Below are 21,160 nucleotides of genomic sequence, written 5' to 3'. Positions count from 1 at the left end.
TCCATTTTTCCGCACATAATTATATTCCGCTTTGTCTTCAAACTGAAGTTTGTACCAACCTCTTGTGAGGAGATCCACTTTGGTCTTGCTCATCGTTTGCCAACACCGGTGTAGCTCTGCAGCTACTTCATTCACTTCTATATGTCTTTCCCCATATATCTTACCCACTAGGGTGTTTGTTTCGTCCTCCTCTATTACAAGATTTTTACATTTTATATCAACAACTTTCTTTTCTTTCGAACAGAACAGCTGCTGCATCTCTTCCTGCATCTGTTTAATTTTGGATTTGGAGTTTGAACCTGATGTCTCACCTCTGAGACTAATACTCATTAGGTCAACCATTGCTATTTTATCTTTTATGAACATGAGATAAGAGAGGGGTAAGGGGGGAGTAACATAAGGACCTACCAAGTTAGAGATAAGAAACACTCTTTAAAATAATCAACTTCGGGACTTACACGTAACAAAAATAAATTAATTATTGTACTATTGCTTGAAAGAAGAGCTTGGAAACAAGATTTTGAATTCAAATTCAAAGATAGAGAGAAAAGGAGAGAAGAGAAGAGACTTCAGAGCTTCACACAAGAAAAGCCTTTGAGCATTTTTTAGTTTTTTTCCTTGCTAAATCTTTAAACCTGTCGCTATAACATATTTAACAAATAATATAAAAATATTAGGAGGGGTTGATTATAATTTAAGTGACGTGAATGAAGTTTTCTAAATTATTTTAAATAATATGAAAGCTAATTCTAATTTCAGTGAGGTGAGAGAGTTTTTTTTTTGTAAATTACTTAAAACAGAGAGGAGCTAATTAGAATAATTGAGGGAGGTGTTTTTAAATTGTAAAATATGAGATATTAGAAATAGCCTATTCGGTTGAAAAATGTGGTTATAACTCGACTATCATATGGTATAGAGATATATTTTCTTTTTGTAAAAGCAAATATTTTTTTTCCTGTTAAATTTGATATTAGCATATTACAGCTAATGATTGAGCTAAATGCCTCTCAAACTGATGGTGCCTTAGGTTGCATACTTGCATGGATATAGTGTACCTAAATAAATTGGATTATAGCTTGTAGTCGTAGATGTATCTATAATGGACTATAAACTGCAGGGCAGATTAGCGAGAAAAAAAAAAAAAAAAAAAAAACAATTGCAGGACAACATTTATTATCGTTTATACATTTTTAATAGATAAGGATTTTCATAAAGACACTATAGTTTTTACCAAGGGCACCACTATTCTAACAGTAAACAAACAAATCCAAGTTTTTACCCAAAAATAAATAAGTACAAAAATAAATTAAAAAAAAAAAAAAGCTACGCTACTGCCTTTGCCTCCACCAACTCTGCTAATATCTCTCTATGTTTACTGGCCTCCATATCTTTTTTGATTGAATGCTGATATACGTAAAATTGAATAATTTACCTATGAAATGAACGATGAAACTCAAAACGCAAGTGAAACTAAACTTAATTATGCGTTACTATCAAAGATTTATATACTCTCAATTATATCGAAATAGAGTGGAGTAAAAAGTTCGTTCTACTCTCAGTTCTTTAGCATTCAAGTTTCCTATATTAACTAATCTATTCAAAGTCTAATGAGAGCAATGGTGGGAATTATACTACGATGCGAATTAAAACTAGACGTAATATAAAGATTATAACTTTATTAAATTTAACTAAATAATAATTGAATTCGAAATTAATAACTAAGAATTGAATAACAACAACTGAAATTAGATCTAACAATTTTAAACAACAAATCGAAATGAACAAGAAATAACTATTTTATTTATCTAATCAATGAAGAACTACGATTCAAAGAATTAATCTAAAACAATGTATGAAACTAATTATTTTAACTAATTGAATTCAAAAACTAGATCTACAAGTTATTTTAATGACTACTTTCTATTCTAAGCTATCTAACTATATCTTTCTTAAGAGCTAAGTCTTTTTTTATGTAAAGGAGGAGACCAGATTACAAATTTCGTGCATGGGCTGAGGAGCCATGTTTTGGGCCGGAAAATCGAGCCCAAAGCCCAATTTCTTCAGTCCACAAAGCTCGTTTAAGCTGGCTTTGACTTTAGCAGAGTTTTCATCCACTTCTGCTCCTCTGATTGGGTCAAGGCTTAAACCATTGGAAATCTCTTTCCGAGACGGTCGTTTTGACGTAAGGTAGGCCCAAATCCGAGGCTTGAGTCCAAATATATGGTCTTCGGAAGTTCTGCTGACTTGTGCACTGTTTCTGCCCATGTTAACTTTTCAGCTTTTGACCGGGCATCATAAAGGTTTTGTCTCCTTGAACCTTGGCCTTTATCACATAACTTCTTAGCAACCAACCCTTTGCTCCTTTATATTGCCAAAGTGGCACATTTCTGCACATAATTGAGTTCCATGCCTGAAATACATAAAAACACGTAATTAGCATTAACTCTTATTTATTACTCGCATAATTTGTTTAAAAGTAGTATTATTTATGGGTTAAAACTATAGTTTTGGGCTCTTATCAAATGCACACTAGAATTGTAGTTTTTATAAAAGTGTGGAGAAAGAAACAAAATTTCAATGAATGAAAGGGTTGCTCATGTCTCTCAAATCAAATAAGCTCAAATAAATTAATAATATTTGTCCACAATGAGTTCTGTTCAAAGTTCAAATATTCACGTCCTATGATAACAATCAAATTGTCATTGGCAACATTGGTCTTTTAAAATTCATGTGATTCTCTTGAGTAATTAGTTTTTTTTTTATAGACAACCCTATTTTAAATGAGATCAGTAACTCTTTGATGCTGGCTGGGTTTGAGGCCCCGGACCTCTGGCATCATCACCCAAAGATTTTACCGACTTTGCTAGTTGGCACTTGCCTCTTGAGTAATTAGTTGAATGAGAAATATAAAAGATGATAGTGTTGGTACAACGGTGATAATGATATTATGATAACAATGGCCGTAATGATTAATTAGAAGTTGGAGAAAAGTGGTAGTGTCCGTATAACTATTTTAGGACTTGTTTGTTTTTTTTAGAAAATTGATGCCCTTCATAAAAATTGTGGTGTCTTATGTGCTATACTCCAATTTATAGCTTGCCTCATCCATAATGTGCACTGAAACTATTATATCAAAAATTGTCATGTGCTAAATGTATGGGAGTATAGGGGTAATGGGTAATACTTGTTGTAAGTGGGTTGTGGTCATTATGTGTTTGATGGGTAGTTTAGTGGTAGTTGCAAATTAGTATGCAAATCTTATAAATAGTTATAATCATGGACTAAATAAGGGAAGAGAAGCATATTATTGTAGTTTGCACTTGTGTGTGGATGTAGAGGTCAAAGGCTCCTCAATAAGCCTTAATATTATGTGTTTTCAATACAATCACTTCAAGATTGTATCAAGTGGTATCAAGAGCTAGGCATGGAACAAAAGGTGGAAAATCTGGGGAAAACCATGGCAAATCTGGCACACCTGTTCGAGCTTTACACCGCTTATGGGATCAAAGAAGAAGATAAGTTCTTTCAACCTTGAGGACAAGGTTGTTTTCAAGAGGGGTGGAGTTGTTATGTGCTAAATGTATGGGAGTATAGGGGTAATGAGTAATACTTGCTGTAAGTGGGTTGTGATCATTATGTGTTAGTGGGTAGTTTAGTGGTAGTTGCAAATTAGTATGCAAGTCTTATAAATAGTTGTAATCATGGACTGCATAAGGGAAGAGAAGAATATTATTGTAGTTTGCACTTGTGTGTGGATGTAGAGGTCAAAGACTCTTCAATAAGCCTTAATATTATGTGTTTTCAATACAATCACTTCAAGATTGTATCATGCATTGAAGCTATTATATCAAAAAAATTCACCGACTCATTGTATCTTAAGACATTGTTTGAGGAGATCTGTATTTTGGTTATGCTTGTTAGGGCATCACCAATGTAGGCCCTCAAGATAGAGGGCTACATCAGCGTTTTAAAGACATGTATAGAGGAGAGAAGGGACATAGAAGACCCTTATATTTTGTGTCCTACAATGCTGACCTTTAAAATTAACTTTAAATCTTGTATTAATTTTCAGTTCTTGTGAAATTGGCATGGTGAAAGTGTAGATAGCCCAAGACCCATAGGTTTTGGGTTCAAGTCCCATATTGTAACATTTCATTGTGATTTATTTTTCTTTTTCTAACTTCATTGGTACCACTCAACTGAAATTATTATGATCCATTTTGGTGCTATCTCGCAAAACAAACCAGGCCCTCTATAAATGTGATAGAAATAGAGATAGTTTTAAAGGATGATAACTATAGGGGCCAATATAGAGGCTGCATTGGAATCCCATTTATATATTGTTCTCTTAAATTTGAAGATAGATGACCATATTCAAGGTCCCATTGGTGATGCCCTTTACAAAAATGATGTAACTTGAAATTTCACATATGGACCTGTGGGAGGAGTGAAAGATTTTAATTTTAAATGATACAGAGATTATGCGTCGTCTTTGTCATGTCTTTAAGACATTTTCCAATGTTCATGGTAGTGTAAACTCTTGGACAACTACAGTCTATTGAAAGATTCTATATAGACCAATTAATCTCAGTTAAAAGCACATTGGTGAGTTTTGGTTAATCTCAATTGTTGGTGGGGTGTGGTCAAATAGTGATTGCATTTTTTTTTTTTTTACTAACTTATGAAACATGTGCTACTGAAAATTAGTTGAATTGTACTGTGTCTTTGAATTAACATGCACGTTTTTATATTGTATCAATGTTACTACCATGTTTATCTCATTTCATACTCCAGCTAATTCATATTAATTGTGTTGCAAGTCATGGATTGTTACTAAGACATGGAGATGACATACCAGATTCCACCACTTTTGTATTGATTTTACGTGGTGTTTCTTTGTAATTTGAATGTATTGTCTTTTAACTTTAAATTGTATCTTACATAGAGTTTAATAATTTTAATATTTATATTTTAGCAAGCTAAAAACTCTTTAGATTTACTGAGTTGGTGTATGTCTAACTCCTACGTGCCGACTAACAAAATCGGTAAAACTTTTGGGTGATGATACTAGAGGTCGAACCCCGCCAACATCAAAGAGTTACTAATCTCATTCAAAAAAAAAAAAAAAAAAAAATTGGTGTCGTATCTTAATGTTTGTTTACTTATTTATATGAAACTTAAACACGTATAAAATAGATTATACCAAATTTATTTTGAATCCATGCTTTTTGGGAGTATAGTGCATAGGCTTCTTTTGCCATCTACACTTATGCTAGTATAGCTTAATACGACTCAATGTTTTAAAAATGGGATGAAAATCCAGCCAAAACTTGGCTGCCATTTTATATTGAGTTGGTTTCGGTGCCTTTGGATTCACTCTAAGTAAAATCGGTTTTGAAACTAATCGGTTGAGGAGCGATATCGCGATTAATCGGTTAATCGGTTTAAAATATGATATTTGACGCGTTTTCAAAATATATAATACATACCAAATTTTCTAAATTTTTCAATCCAAATATCAAATTCTCATGCACATCTAACTTTTTTGGAGTACTACGGATATGTCAAACACAAATATTACGTTAAATATTTATAGGAATAAGGAGATTGAGAAGCGATAATGCATAGGCTTTCTTTTTTTTTGAGGAAAATATCTACACTTAATTGGGTAATATTATTATTAATACAATAATTTATGCTAGTATATTTTAATAATTTTTTTTTTTAGATAGACTCAATGTTTTTCGGTGAGAAAAAAGTTAAAAAATCGGTAAAAACTGGGATATGAAAATCCATTAATCCGATATTGATCAATACAAACTTGGCACATCGCCATTTTATATATTTTCAAAGTTTGTCAGTATTTGGTTAGAGTAGTTGGATTTGCCGTTGCCCGTTGGAAACCTGGAAAGCATGCCAATTCTTAAGTTTGGTTGTTTTAGTTAAAACTATTAATAAAAAAAAATACACAGCCTAGCATGATTGCATATTTGCATCACAAATCTCAAAAGATACCAATAATTTAGCTTAAACAGTTAATTTTTTCAAAAGCAAATAAGCCACGTCTTTTTTTCGATAATCCAAAACTTACAACCCCGCATCGACGTTTTTTCTTTTTCTTTTATCATCTTCTAGAATCCCGACACGTTTCACTATTTACTTTTCTCTTCTATATAAACCATAAACCATGCCTTAAATCCACATTCAACACACCCTCTCAAAATTTCTAAAATTCCATTCACACCCTTCTCCTTAAGCCCTGTTTGGCTCAATGGCAACTTCATTAATGGATGTTCCAAGGCGATAATTTCGTCAAATAAACAACACTTGGGCTTCTGTAAATCGAACAAGCTCATTTCTTTGAATTTTAGCAAGAAGAAATGGAGTTATAAAGCTCGTATTATTCAACTCGCTGTGAAGGTGGTGTCATCGCAGCCTAGTATACTCATGGAGAATAATAATTCAACACAGCAATTATTATATGTAGGCCTACCTGTGGATGCAGTTTCTGATTGTAATACAATAAACCATGTTAGAGCAATTGGTGTTGGGCTAAAAGCTTTGAAGCTTTTAGGATGTGAAGGTGTGGAGTTACCAATATGGTGGGGAATAGTTGAGAAGGAAGGAATGGGAAAATATGAGTGGTCGGCTTACTTAGCTATTGCAAAGATGGTGCAAGATTCGGGTCTCAATTTACGCGTTACGTTGTGTTTTCATGGGTCGAAAGAAGATAATATTCCATTACCATTATGGATATCAAAAATTGGACAAGGACAACCTGATATTTTCTTCACAGATCGGTCTGGAAGTCGGTATAGAGAGTGTTTATCTTTTGGTGTAGATGGTCTTCCTGTTCTTGATGGGAAAACTCCTATGCAAGTTTACCAAGGGTTTTTCGAGAGCTTTAAATCGTCCTTCTCTGCTTTCATGGGATCAACAATCACAGTAAGTAGATTTGTACTAGTTTGTTTATCGTTGTATTTAATATATAGGAGATCTAATTGGTGTTCTTGTTACTATTATTAGGATATCTCTGTGGGTTTGGGAGCAAATGGAGAGCTTAGATACCCTTCCTGTCCATTAGCCAAAGCTGGCGAGGTTTCAGGAGCTGGAGAATTTCAGTGTTATGACAAACATATGCTTAATCATCTGAAACAACATGCTCAAGAAACAGGAAATGCTCTATGGGGGCTTGGCGGTCCCCATGACGCGCCTATATATTACGAGGCTCCCTCCTCTAGTTCCTTCTTCAAAGACAATGGGGGATCATGGGAGACTCCATATGGTGATTTCTTTCTCTCTTGGTACTCAAGCCAACTCGTGTCACATGGTGAGCGCCTCCTCTCACTTGCTTCCGCTACTTTCAGCGATTCTTTTGTCAACATATCTGGCAAAATCCCACTTTTGCACGCATGGTACAAGATGAGATCACACCCTTGTGAAGTTACCGCTGGGTTCTACAACACAGTTGCCAGAGATGGTTACGATGCTATAGCCGACATGTTTGCAAGGAATTCATGCAGGATGGTTCTACCAGGCATGGAATTATCTGACAAACACCAGGGTCTTGGTTTGCTTTCTAGTCCTGATTTATTGCTTTCACAAATTAAGAATGCTTGCAGAAAGCATGGGGTAAAGATATATGGTGAGAATTCTAAAATTTCAAGGACTCGAGATGGTCTAGACCAGATTAAGCAAAATCTTATAGTAGACACTGAGATTGTGGATTTATTCACATATCAGAGAATGGGAGCGTATTTCTTCTCCCCAGCTCACTTCCCCTCCTTTACTGAGTTTGTTAGGAGTCTTGACCAGCCTGATTTGCATTCAGATGACATGCCTGAGGAAGAGGAAGCAGCATTATCATTATCTACAGCTTCAGAGTCTGAAAAAGATCTACAGATGCAAGAAGCTTAGGAAGAGTGGTAAATTAATGTAATTCTTGTAAATAGAATGAATTAATTAGAACCATATAAGAGTAGAGTATTGGGTGAAATTGCCACAACGTGGGTGTTCTTCTTAGCAAACCTTTGTTGATCCGGTTGAAGATAGTTATCACAATGTAGATAACAGTAGATTGTATTATTTAACAGATTCCTGGGCTAGTAGAAGAAGTCGTGTTCTTCTGCACCCATCTGGATAAGGAAATCAATGTACTTGTTAGGCAATATGCCACTGTTACAACCTATTATAATATGGATTAAAGTTATGAGTGATACTGTTGGGGTTTCCCTCTTAGGTTTTCTGTTTTGAAGTGTGTTTATGCTTGTATAGTCAATACATTTTGAGTTATAGAATGTAGGTGTTACACACAACGATCTGCTGGTACTTGGACTATGCACAAGCAGCCTTGCAGGTGACAAAAATTAACCGAGTGAACTGTGGCAGATATTAACTATGCGGCTGTACAACTTCTCGAGATGGTTCTGCCCTGGTATGGCTTTGATGAGCATCAGGTACGTAAAACCTAACCCCAAACGTGTTGATCTTTAAAACTCTGCTCTTTGATATGTTAGAGCTCAGACTTTGTATGTCATACTTCAAATGTTGTAAGCTGCGAAATACAAACTGTTTATGCTCGACATTGATGTTTAAACTTACGTATTAATGTAAATTTTTTGAGAAGCAGTTTTTTCTGAAAAAACTCGAACCATCTAATACTTACAAATTAACATGAATTGTACTCACTGGGGAACTTCTCTTATTTGGACGAATAACATTTATCCCTACAAATGACGCATCATTGAGGTTAGGTCCAGCTTTTACTGGGCTTCAGGACAGCATATGCTTCAAGCAACTCCTTCTCTGAAAGACTATCATTTTCGAGCTGGGGAGTCCACATCACCCGAATGGCCTAAATTTTGCTATACGTGGACCTAAGCTTTTGCAAGGCCTCCCTCAACGCTGCTTTGCTAGTGATGGGAGCAACTATATGTTTGCCTTCCGCCCTTACCAAGATGGTTACCACAATGTAACCATTGCTGCAATCAACCTTGTTTATCTGCCTCGTCAAACTTCGCACTTTCTTCTGCTAAAATTTGTTTGAAGAGTTCTTTTGCGTCCCAGGTTGTTGTTTTTACTTCAGCAAATGAAAAAGCGGAGACACTACTATCTGTATGCTGAAGCAAAGCTGCTGTGGTCTCTTCCAAGAGCTTCCTCAATCCTTTGCAGGTCGATGTTTCTGCACCACCCTTTCCGTGCCTAACCAACAAACTTGAAGCTTGATAACACTTGTATCACTTGGATAAGAGGAACCAGATACTGCTACCAGAAAAAACAAAAAGAAAGCAATAATAGAACAGTCACCAAAACCAACATCACTAGCATCATGACGACGTGAAGCATAATCGTCATCTGAATAAGAGGAAGAAGACAGAAGAGGAAGACGAGCAGTCTCCACCCATACTCCCACCTGAAGAAGCTAAAGCCAAATATGGATCAAACGTGAGTACTAAGCCTAACATAATAGCAGCGATGGCAGGTCCTCGCAAAGATTTTAACACTTCCAGAATAACTTCTACAACTTCTTCAAACACAAACTGCTTTCTTTCCTTATCTTCCAACACTATACTCCGTTTTTTTGTACTTGACCTTATAGTTTGAATCTCTTGAGCAAAACTTGCAACTTTTCACCAAAGTTGTGTTGTTTTTCACCGATAAAAGAGGTACTTGGGTTGAGAAGGATTGAAAAAATGGAATCATATTCACAGATCTTGCGTCTTTGAGGAAGGGCATTGGTTGTAAAACTGAACCGGTTGCCATGAACTCCATTGATCGAAGGGCAGAGACAATCTTAGGTGGAAAAATCTAATTTGAGTGAGCAGTGAATTCCAATTTCAGTAAGATTTTTAATTAGGAGAATTTACTGCCAAGAGTGCTCGGATCCAAAAACTTGTATATGAAACAAAGGCCATAAACATAATACAAATTCATATGTAAGGTTTATTCCACAAGAAGATGTTTGGAGTTTTGAGATTCTTCCTAATTAACTCTGCAAACAAGAAACAAACTTTAGTGGTCATATTCGGGACATGAGAGGTTATATTAATTATATGTGGCAAGTGGGCCGGATAGGAAATGGTAAAGAAAAGAACATACTACAGTATATCAGGTCCGCAGAACCCTAACTGCCAGGGACCCAGGCGACACATGGAGAGGTAGTGGACACACGATGAAAGGGAGATCAACGAACCAGAAAATAGAGAAAGTTAGAAAGAGAAAAGGAGTTATAAAGAGGAGAGGAGAGAGAGAGAAGAAGAGAGAAGGAAAAGAGGAGAACTACGACATAGTTTGATCCTCCGAGAAGGGCTCGGGGGTACGTAGGCAACCCAAAAGGGTTCAGCTGATCAATTCAAATGGTGAGTATTTCTCATCTTCAGCATGAAACCGAAGAGTGGAGACATGTAAGATTAGTATGTATGAAAGGGGTTCATACAATGGCGCCGTCTGTGGGGAACAAGTAGGTGAGTATAGCAGATGGGGTGAGAAGTAAGAGTGCCGCTAACGCTATTTGTGGTCGATGAAAATCATAGAAAGGAATCCACGCTTAAATTTTGTAAGGGGTTCTTTAGAGTTTTATTGTAGGTATTCGATAAAATGCGCGAAAGAGAAAAACAACTCTGGAAATACAACAAGAAGCAATGGATTCGAGTTCAATATACTAGAGTGGCGAAAGAGAGAGACAACCTTCAATTGAGTTCGTTAAGTGGCGTGCAGACACTGAATGGTTAGCTTTGTTTGATGTTTGTTTTATTTTATTCATGTTCTAGCACCACTTTATTTATGTGGCCTAGTGATTACTAATGAAACGACAAATTTTGTTGGAACTACACCTAATTTAAAAGTTTAATGACTCATATGGAGTTGAGCTGAAAACTGATATTGAGTTTGGAACTGTGGCTTGTGTCTTTATAATGAATTTGTTGTCCCAATCAAATAGTTTGTCCGTTCTAAAACTTTGAGCTCTGAGTAAGTTTGTTATTAGAGTAGAAGGGGGAAAACTTAGTCCTGTTTGAAATTTGGATATGGTCAGCCTATATGAGGATGTCTATGTTGTAAAAATTATTGTGTCCACATTATCTAGAGATGAATGTGTGCTTCTACGAGTCAAGTATCGTTGAGGCCTTTAAAGTAATGTTTGTATATATTGTTTGTATAAATATACGTGTGATTTCTCGGACTAGCTGAACTTGCACATAAGAATGAGGGCAGATGGGAGGAGCCATCTGCAGACCCATAGGTAAAGATAGAGCTTGGGGCAGTTGGATATGCTTTGTGCTATCAAACAGAATATAACGAACACCACCATCAATAGTTTCATCTGCAAATCCGCGGCTACGAGCCACCAACTGGCCTTCTATTGCCGGCGTAATAAGAATTTTATAATCTAATGTTTGCTTCATCGATACAAGGTGAATCTTGCGTCCCTTTTGAGATTAACACTTCTGCTCTTGGGGCAAGGTATGTGCACTAACCTTTTTTAATATCTTAATAGCATGTTAAAGTTGAGTATCATGATTCCATTTGCTTGCTTGTGCTAAGTTCACCGCTTTACTTAAATTTAGCGTCGAACCGTCATTGTAGGAGTGGATTGACTATAAAGTTAAGTTCATAAGAATGGCGAACTATTGCAAAATGTATGAGTACTGTGTCACATTCATTGCTTCATTGAATTACTACGGCAATCCAAATTATAATCTATTGTGGTCAAGTGTGTAGAGTAGTAATGTGGGTGGACTTATGGCGTGTGGGCTGTGTTGTAGTGTGTGGACTATGGCATAGTGTGGGAAATGGTGGCATAGTGTGTGCATTGGTGGACTAGTAGTGTGCGGACTAGGGCTAGTGTGGTAGTAGGATGGCCTAATCCACATACCACGAGTGGGAAAAGCGATACTTGTCCATAGACAAGCCATCATATAAGTATCACAATCTGAGTCCGCGACCAGACTGGGGTAGTCGATTCCTATTCCTATCGTATACTGGGGGCAAGCAAGCCTTGTCCCCATCCTTGGCAGAGATGTATGTAGGGACAGGCTGAGGGGTCCCTGAACATCGTGATATTCCGTGGAGCTATTCGCTCTAGGAGTCCGCAGATCACGAGTGGGAGAACAAGACTGTACACCTCAGGGGTAAGACGGATTGTACATAATCTTGAGCACATTATCGCCATTAGTCTTGTATGCAAATGTTTATGTGGAATATCCTTCATTGAATCTCAAGTGTTATTTATACAATACTCGAACATGAAAGTTTCAGGTTATAGATAAAGAAAAAGACTTGCGGTACCGTGGAATCGAACGGAGTTTTAGTTGGTAGTAGGAGATGGATCCATCTCACCTCATTTACTACCTAGTTTTCATACACTATATTCTCATCAAAGAGTTTACTTTCTGCATTAAATGTTTATTGCATGATATAGCATTGAGTAAGACCCCGAGCCCCGTACTAGCTATATGGGGAACCTCGGAGTCTACTGGTATCACTATGTAGTTGTGACTTACAGTTCACATTAAGAGCATGATATCTTTGCACCGAGTTACATACATGTACACTATTATTTCTTAATGCCTTAAGAATTTGTCCTCACATATTTACTAGAGGATACTTGGTTTACTCGTGTGGGAAGAGATAAAGTTGAGCTGTATCTAAGCCAGAGCGGGGGGGATGAGCCATTCATGGACCGCAACGTCCAAATCAAGCTTGGGGCAAAATGAGTTACCTCGAAGCGAGAGCGGGGGGGATGAGCCCTTCGTGGACCACAGTGTCCGAATCAAGCTTGGGGCAAAATGAGCCGCTCCGGCCGAGGCGGGGGGATGAGCCCTTCGTGGATTGCAGTGTCCAAATCAAGCTTGGGGTAAAATGAGTTGCCTCAAAGCCAGAGAACGGGGGGGATGAGCCCTTCATGGACCGCAGTGTCCAAATCAAGCTTGGGGCAAACCGAAAAGCCCCCATCAAGCTTCCACCGTGACCAAAGACGATGGGGGATGAGCCGCCCAGCGGACTATACGTCCGAATAAAGCTTGGGGCAAACCGAAATGCCCCATCAAGTTTCAAGGTGACCAAAGACAAATGGAGGGGGATGAGCCGCCGCGGACTATACGTCGAATCAAACTTAGGGGCAAACCGAAGTTGCCCCATCAAGCTTCACAGCTGACCAAAGATAGCGGGGGGGATGAGCCCTTCAGCGGACTATACGTCCGAATCAAACTGGGGGGCAAATTGAGCTGCCCCTCAAGCTTCACAGGTGACCATAGAGAGCGGGGGGGGAGATGGAGCCTTTCGCGAACATGATGTGGAGTTTTACAGAGTGCCGATGAGAATGGGATGAGACCCTTACGGAGAAGTTGAGTGTTACGAATGAGAGCGAAGGGGTTGAGATCATTCGCGGATATATTGTTGAGTTCTACAAAAGAGAAATGGAGGGGATGAGCCCTTTGCGAACATGATGTGGAGTTTTACAGAGCGCCGAGGAGAAGAGGATGAGACCCTTCACGGGCAATATGTTGAGTTTGAAGAGTGAGAGCGAAAGGGAATAGACCATCCGTGGGCTTAGTAGTGAGTTCTATGAAGGAGAGTTGATAGCTGGGTTGAGACGCTTTGTGGGCATGATGATGGATTGTGAAGAGTGAGTGCCAAGGGGAAGAGACCCTTCGCAGAATGGTAGTGGGATAAGCCTTCGTGGAATCAACCTGGGGGCAAACTGAGCTGCCCCCAACTGCCAGAGACCGCGGGGGGATGTGCCTTTCGCGGATATGTTTTGCACTATCCAGCTAGTGTCAGAGGAATATACAAAAAACGTGAGATCAAGTCCTATGGTACTATGCAAGTTTGGAATTCAAGTACGAATACAAGAGAGGTCAAGGTCTTCTCGGGTCCACCGTCTTCATTGACGAATCCGAGAGGGGGCATCTGTAGTAGTCATATTCGTGATATGAGAGGTTATATGTGGCAAGTGGGCCAGATGGGAAATAGTAAAGAAAAGAACATACTGTAATATATCAGGTTCGCGGAACCCTAACTGCCAAGGGACCTAGGCGACACATGGAGAGATAGTGGACACAGGATGAAAGGGAGATCAACGAATCAGAAAAGTGAGGAAGTTAGAAAGAGAAAAGGAGTTATAAAGAGGAGAGGAGAGAGAGAGAAGGAAAAGAGGAGAACTACGGCACAGCTTAATCTTCTGAGAAGGGCTCGGGGGTACGGAAGCAACCCAAAAGGGTTCAGCTGATCAATTCAAATGGCGAGTATTTCTCATCTTCAGCATGAAACCGAGGAGTGGAGACATGTAAGATTAGTGTGTATGAAAGGGGTTCATACACAAACTGCTTTACATTCCGACAAATCCATTCCGAACTATGGCAGCAGCACAGAGAACAAAATGATATGGCATTTCGTTAAATGGCGCAAAATCTGCTGGTTTTTTCACATACAATCATCAAAATTTGGCAGATTTTACATGGCCGCGAGACCTCTCCTCCATTTTTGCATGTAAAAGTTAGGTTAATTAATCCTAGAAACATGAGCACATTTTTTATGTTATAAATATTTTATACAGCTTCAGAGTCCGGAAAAGTTATAAGGATGTAAAAGTCCCCTTGGCTCACGAGCAGTACTTTCCTGAGTTTTGATGTACATAATGCTCATTGACCAAGAGTGCACTTTTTAGTTTTTACCCCCTCTTTACACTCTTGTACAACTTTTGTTTTTCAATATCTTTCTAGCTTTCCAAGCAAATTAAAGAAATAAAAAAATAGGTCATACACTCATACGGTTACACTCCATAGCGCGCTGCAAAATCCTGACTGCTTATGCTAGACTTAAATGTATGAAGTGATGTACTGATGTAATTTTCTGAGGAATTGTTTTGAATTCAGCAAATGAAAAACCAGAGACACTACTATCTGTATACTGAAGCAAAGCTGCTGTGGTCTCTTTCAAGAGCTTCCTCAATCCTTTGCAGGTCGATGTATCTGAAACCTCGGCAATCCGATCAAGATGTTTTTGTACATCCATCTCCGTGCCTAACCAACAAACTTGAAGCTTGATAACACTTGCAGTTGTATGCCGTGGACAAACTCCTGCAATCAAAATCATTATAACAAAAAACAAAACAAATACAATCAAAACTACACCACCAGGAGGAAATGATGCCTCATCATCACGAAGTGTCTTATTATGGACATTGTCATGTGCAGAAGAGGACTGTGAGCGGTGGTATCGTGAATAGGAAGAAGACGAAGCTGAACGAGAGATGTGTCCACCCATACTCCCACCTGAAGCAGCTAAACGCAAATATGGACCGTACATGAGTACAAACCCTATCATGATAGCAGCCATGACAGGTCCTCGCAATGATTTTAACACTTATAGAATAGCTTCTACAACGTACTTCTTCAATCATAAACTGGTTTCTTTCCCCATCTTCCAAGTTCTAACTCTATACTCCGTTTCTGCGCATTCGAAACATACTTGTCCTTAAAGTTTGGAATCCGTTTCAAAGATTTTACTTTTTTATTAAGGGGATTGGCTGTAAAAGGGAGCAAGTTGCCATGAACTCCATTGGTACAAGTTAATTATTTTTGCTTCACGGTTAAGAAAGAAGCAAATTGCATTGGTAATCAAATTACGCCGTTAAGAAAGAAGCAAATTGTTAATCAGATCCTGTAATTTGCCACACTCAAAATACCTGCCTCGTTATTTTCCTTTTTTGATGTTGTTAACATTTACTAGTGTTTCCTCGTCAAATTTTGCAAGTTCTTCAAGTAAGACTTGTTTGAAGCGTTCTTTGCGTAACTTTCATGAAATGAATAGCCGGAGACACTACTATCTGTATGAAGTAGCAAAGTTGATACGGTCTCTTTCAAGAGCTTCCTTAGTCCTTCGCAGGTCGATGTATCTGAAACCTCGGCAATATGATCAAGATGTTTTTGTACCGCGCTCTCTGTTCCTAACCAACACACCTGAACTTTGATAACACTTGTAACATTTGGAGAAGTGGAACCAAATGCTGCCAACTAATAAAGTACATACTAGCCATACCCCCACCATCACCAACATTGCCGCCACCATCATGAAGGCTTATTACCACATTGGCTATCCGAATAAGAATAACTTTCGAAAAGCTTCCACCCATATCATTTTTTTTTATTGGCAAACCTGTTTTAAATGAAATCAGTAACTCTTTGATGCTGGCGGGTTCGACCCCTAGACCTTTGATGCTGGCGGGTTCGACCCCTAGACCTATGGTATCATCACCCAAAGGTTTTACCGACTTTGCTTCCACCCATGTCCCACTAGCTAAAGCCAAATACGGGTCATGCGTGAGTAACTGAGTACTAATCCTAAAATAATTGCAACCATAGCAGGTTTTAGCAAAGATTTTAACGCTTTCACAGTAACTTCTACAAGTTCTGTAAACGTAATCCAATTTCTTTCTCCATCTTCCCTTTCTTCTAACGCAAAACATACTTGGCCATATAGTTTGAATCTTTTAAGGAAAACTTGCAACTTTTTATCGAAGTTATGTTGTTTTTCACCGATAGAAGAGGGGTACTTGGGTTGAGAAGGATTGAAACAATGGAACCCTATTCGAAGATTCTGCTTGTTTGAAGAAGGGGATTGGTTGGAACAGTGAACCAGTTGCCATGAACTCCATGGATTGATACTCGTTGTTTCTGCTTTACGCCAATATATGACAGAGAAATGAGAGCATACAATATAGTATATCCGATAGTAATATACAAGACTGTCTATTGGCCATAACGGCATAACCTAATAATATACTGGGATTAACTACAACCGTCAATCTGTTGGTTCAGAATCTTTATGAATTTTGGAGTTTTGAGGTTCCACCTAAACCCTAACAAGAAACAAGAAACAAACTAGATTTTAACCTTGTATTTTATTTCTTCTTTTCTTTAATACCGGCATTGTCAAATATATTTTTTGGATTTAGTCAAAACCTTGTATAATTAACTATTGATGGGTATGTTGAGTTTATCTCGTATAATCAAAACCTTGTATGTTTTAGTTTATCATGTTGTAAAAGATTCTTAACCTACGGTTTCAGTAACACTAACAGCCAATAAGGAATGAAGGACACAACAGCCGAAAACTGGGGACAAATGAAAGAACCAACACAACCAAGATATGCATCAGGGGCGGTAGATCTACAGATTGTACAAGTCAAAACATTAACGAGAAACTGGGTGACTGAATCAAGGGTTATGGGTAGTGGAACACAAGACAGAGAATCATGTGATGGGAAAATCACCTCTTTCAAATTAAATATCAAGCACAACATTTAAACAGCTTAAGAAACAAGGAAATCTCCCACGTGACGTCTGTCTGTACCTTTTTAAATTAACAGATGCAAACATGATGCACCATGCATTCTTCTCATATTTCAAAATAGTTATGTACACAAACAATAAAGTGAAAATACAGTGCAGATGCAGACAGATTCGAGAAATCAAGATTGTCCACGCATGCAGCCATCTGTTATCTGTGCTATGACTTCGGAGGCAATCGGTATTACGTCCTTGGATACTCTTTTAACGAGGTTCAAATCATCTCCTGCTCCAGGACCAAGTAAACTAACGTCACTGATGCTTTAAATGAAAAGGTGAAAATGTTATCGGTGAACAGCATCATAAGTTGTCAAAACTTAGTTCAGGACATACTGATGAGCAATTACTATCAAAAGTCAAAAAGTCGTGTGGCCCAGAGGATGAAAACTAGTAATGCTAAATTGAGAGTTTCATCAATAGATTTGTTGGTACTCTTGCGATAGTTGTCTTATTGACCATCTAAAAGGCCAATAACTTCGTTGGGAAACAAACATCATCAAGTGAAACCCTACAACGACGACACATCCATGGAGTTGTTACGCCAGGCGTCCATTTTCTTGGGGAGTGCCACATCTCCGCTTCCAGCTAAGATAATAGTTATTATTTATTACAATCAATCTAGGGAGTGCACCTTACTAGGTCCGTTGAACAACTCATAAAACATCTGAAGGTAGGGTTAGGTTCTCAATCATTATATTCTATGGGCTATATAGGCCTAACTCCTAGCATGATGTGTCTGCAGCATCGTTATTGCTAAACAAATTTATGTTACGATACAATTAAGATATATAATGTAATTTTAAAAGGTAGAATCATACCTTTTGTCCATCATTCACAAGCAATCTTGGTGTCAAAGCTACTGAGGCAAATAGCAAAGGCCTGGAATGCTGAGATTGGGTACTGAAAATCCATGGTGAATAAATCCTTTCCTATTTTGCCAAATTGAAGAATGACTTTCTCATGCTCCTGCCCAATTTGCGCACCATTTTCTGGTGTAGCCACAAGCTGAAAATTCTTTACTGAAGCAACTGTTACCCGACCACGAAAATTAAGACACCAGCATTGCAGCTGCTCATGCCACCTGGGAGATTTGTTCTTTAGTACCAAGGCTCCTTTATGACCCGCCACAGGTCCTGATGGAAGATTTTCTACACGAGTTGATTTAGATCTGAAAAATGGGATTGATGGTAATGAATCCAGGTTGTTGGGTAGAAATTCCGTCTGTGTGGGAGCCATTCCTTCTGCTTCAATTGCAGAGGCAGGGATCGCATTCATGGTACACTGCATTCTTCTAGGGCCCCTACTTGCTCCACATAATAATTAAACTATTGGGATTAGTTGTTATTCAAGACATAAGCATAAAGGAAATTACATATATTAACAGCAGTCATACAGGACTTAACACATTTATAGACACAGAGTAAGCTCTCATGTGAATCCATATACATCTACTTGCACAAATTCTCACCTGGAACCTAAGACGTTTAACTCATACGTAATCTGAGCTACTGGATAGTTACCAGCAGGTACTCTAGGAGAGACTTGTTTCAAACCCACCAGCCTATTAGAGCGACTTTTGGCTACCGTGGCTCCAGCATGAGGAGGCTGGCTATCATATATCACAAACTTGGTTCCCAAAAAATTCGATCTGTCAAAGTAGCAAAAAAGTGAATTGCAGCCCAACATAAAAGGAGAATGTGACTATTTATTTTGTTTATCATTTGAATCTAACCTCAACTTCCCGATGTAAGTCATACTCCCCTTTGACATGTCATCAGTATCTAAGGATATGATATAGTCTGTGCAGGTCGTTCGTCGACATTTGCGTGCAGCCAGAAGGAGTTTTCCGTTGTCAGTGAGTGCTGTCGAGAATAACAAAAAATCCGAGAAACAAGAAGCTTAGAGTTTGCTATCTATAGACATGATTATTAGAGTTTTCAGTGTGGGCTCTTCTGTTAAGAATTCTACAGCATGAACGAATAACAAGGAAATTTAACTCCAATCCGAATCAATTTAAATAGGACCTGAAATAGGTAAGAAACAACATACCAACCTATAAAATTCAATTCTTACCTTGAGTTAAGCCAAGGTAAAGATGATATGTTTGTGCGGCCCTGTTCCGCTTTATGAAACACTGGATGATTGAATCCCTCGGGCCTGGCTGCATACCACAACCATTTTAGGTGATTACAGTCTAGAATTATAAAGAAAGTAGTGCAAAGGATACAGATGCAGTATGCTTGAATAGTACCACATGCCAGGTATGGATTTCCTACATGGCTTGCAGAAAAATTCTGTGTTGCTGCCAAATGAGGAGCAATGTCCTATAAAACAGAAGCTGATTGCTGTAAACTACTACTTATGAGAGACAAATGAAACATTTAGGTATGTGCAGGATGCCCGTGGACATTATCTTTGTTCTAAGTTCATTATAAGGATAAATCCGAACTTTTGATTTGACATCTGGTAAGATTATCATGCAAATTGTTCTCTGGAGGCAGCATTATTATCACTTAACAAAAACATTAACAGATCAGTGGCAAAGACTAATAATCGGGAGTCAGTATTAGGTAAGGTCTGTGGACTCCTCAACTCACTGAATTCAATTAAAGGACTGAACAGTAATTCTATAGTAATAGTTTCTGATTTAGATAAAAATTATGCACCTGAGGGCTGAGACTATCTAAACTAAATCACAAGTAATATAAATTATAAGACATCAGTAGAGCATATGCTGATTTTATTTAGAACCAGCACAACATATAACAATTATTTTCCCTAACATAATAGGTTTCTACCCCAAATAGACATTGATGCATAAAAATAAAACTATTCAAATAAAAATCAAAACCAATCAGTAAAAAAAAAATATCGAACCTGTTTCAACGAAATCGGAAACGTCAACTTGCCAGACAACTCAGGCACTTTAACAATCTCCTTCATAATCTCTCTCCAACTCCTACAAACACCAGCACACGCAGCAACACACTTCCTCGGTGGCCACATACTCTCGGACGCCTCGATCCTCACTAACACTTCTCTCAATAGCTCAGGTGGTAAATTAGCCCAACAACTTTGTTTCATCATCAATACCTCAACATCTTCTTGTACTAGTCTATTATTATTATGCGATTTCGATTTTAATCCATAACTTAGCTTCACTTCAAACCCTTTTCTAGATATATTACCAATCTCTCCTTTCATATCTTGAATCATACTCTTAAAAGACATTGCCAATGGATAAAAAATCAAACTAAATTACCAATAACTCCAAAGATTAATTTATAAAGTGGTACCGATCGAAAGCTTACATCATGGAGAAGAATTGGGAGAAGGGTTTTTTATTTGTAATGAGTCGCCAAGCGATGTTAATGAGAATTTTTTTTTTTTATTTATTTTTCGTAATTTCAGTGATAAGATTAAAATGTCCCGAAATCCGAAATTTCCAAAGTTTCATCACTTTCCGATACGTTGTCCCACTAATCACTGAATGTGCTAGTTAAGGTTGTGTTTGGAATCACGTACTTGGGGACAAGGGATGTCGTGTCTAGTGGAGAGTTTGATAATTAAAGAGACACTTGTTAAGTTAATAATCTCGATGGATGATTAGTCACAGTTGGCGGTGATGTCGACATGTTTTATGGTGTGTAGGTTTATTTATGTCTAAACAAGTTTTAGTATGTTAGTTTTGTACGTTAGTTAGTACATGATTATCTAATTTCTAAATTAAAGTTCTAACTAATAACTATGCCTGCATTAAGTAGTCAATTATTGATCCACCTAATGCCAGTCGTTCATATACCTACAGCCAC

General features: G+C 37.9%; 2 protein-coding genes across 4 annotated transcripts; one reads left to right on the top strand and one right to left on the bottom strand.

Moving 5' to 3' along the window:
• Positions 1-6,200: 6,200 nt before the first annotated feature.
• Positions 6,201-8,216, top strand: BMY3 (beta-amylase 3). Its single transcript, XM_086560884.1, has 2 exons — positions 6,201-6,945; positions 7,027-8,216. The coding sequence occupies exons 1-2, from the start codon at positions 6,448-6,450 to the stop codon at positions 7,915-7,917; spliced, it is 1,389 nt and encodes a 462-aa protein (XP_086417010.1). The 5' UTR covers positions 6,201-6,447; the 3' UTR covers positions 7,918-8,216.
• Positions 7,044-20,732, bottom strand: LOC147499071 (tubby-like F-box protein 3). Of its 3 annotated transcripts, none has more exons than XM_086560886.1 (6): positions 20,226-20,732; positions 19,422-19,509; positions 19,081-19,210; positions 18,817-18,996; positions 18,167-18,648; positions 7,044-17,609 (listed from the first exon to the last, which is right to left on the bottom strand). In XM_086560886.1, exons 1-5 carry the CDS (start codon positions 20,577-20,579, stop codon positions 18,177-18,179), a joined length of 1,224 nt encoding a protein of 407 aa, XP_086417012.1. In that variant the 5' UTR covers positions 20,580-20,732; the 3' UTR covers positions 7,044-17,609; positions 18,167-18,176. The 3 variants fall into 3 exon arrangements, with proteins under 3 accessions (XP_086417012.1, XP_086417013.1, XP_086417011.1); XM_086560887.1 differs by having other exon boundaries at positions 7,044-17,603; XM_086560885.1 differs by having other exon boundaries at positions 7,044-17,574.
• Positions 20,733-21,160: the final 428 nt, after the last annotated feature.

This window comes from Coptis chinensis, chromosome 5 (assembly GCF_015680905.1).
Source record: "Coptis chinensis isolate HL-2020 chromosome 5, ASM1568090v1, whole genome shotgun sequence".
Lineage (NCBI taxonomy): Eukaryota > Viridiplantae > Streptophyta > Magnoliopsida > Ranunculales > Ranunculaceae > Coptis > Coptis chinensis.
Note: the sequence above shows the minus strand (reverse complement) of the source record. Positions and strands in the feature narration are given on the sequence as shown.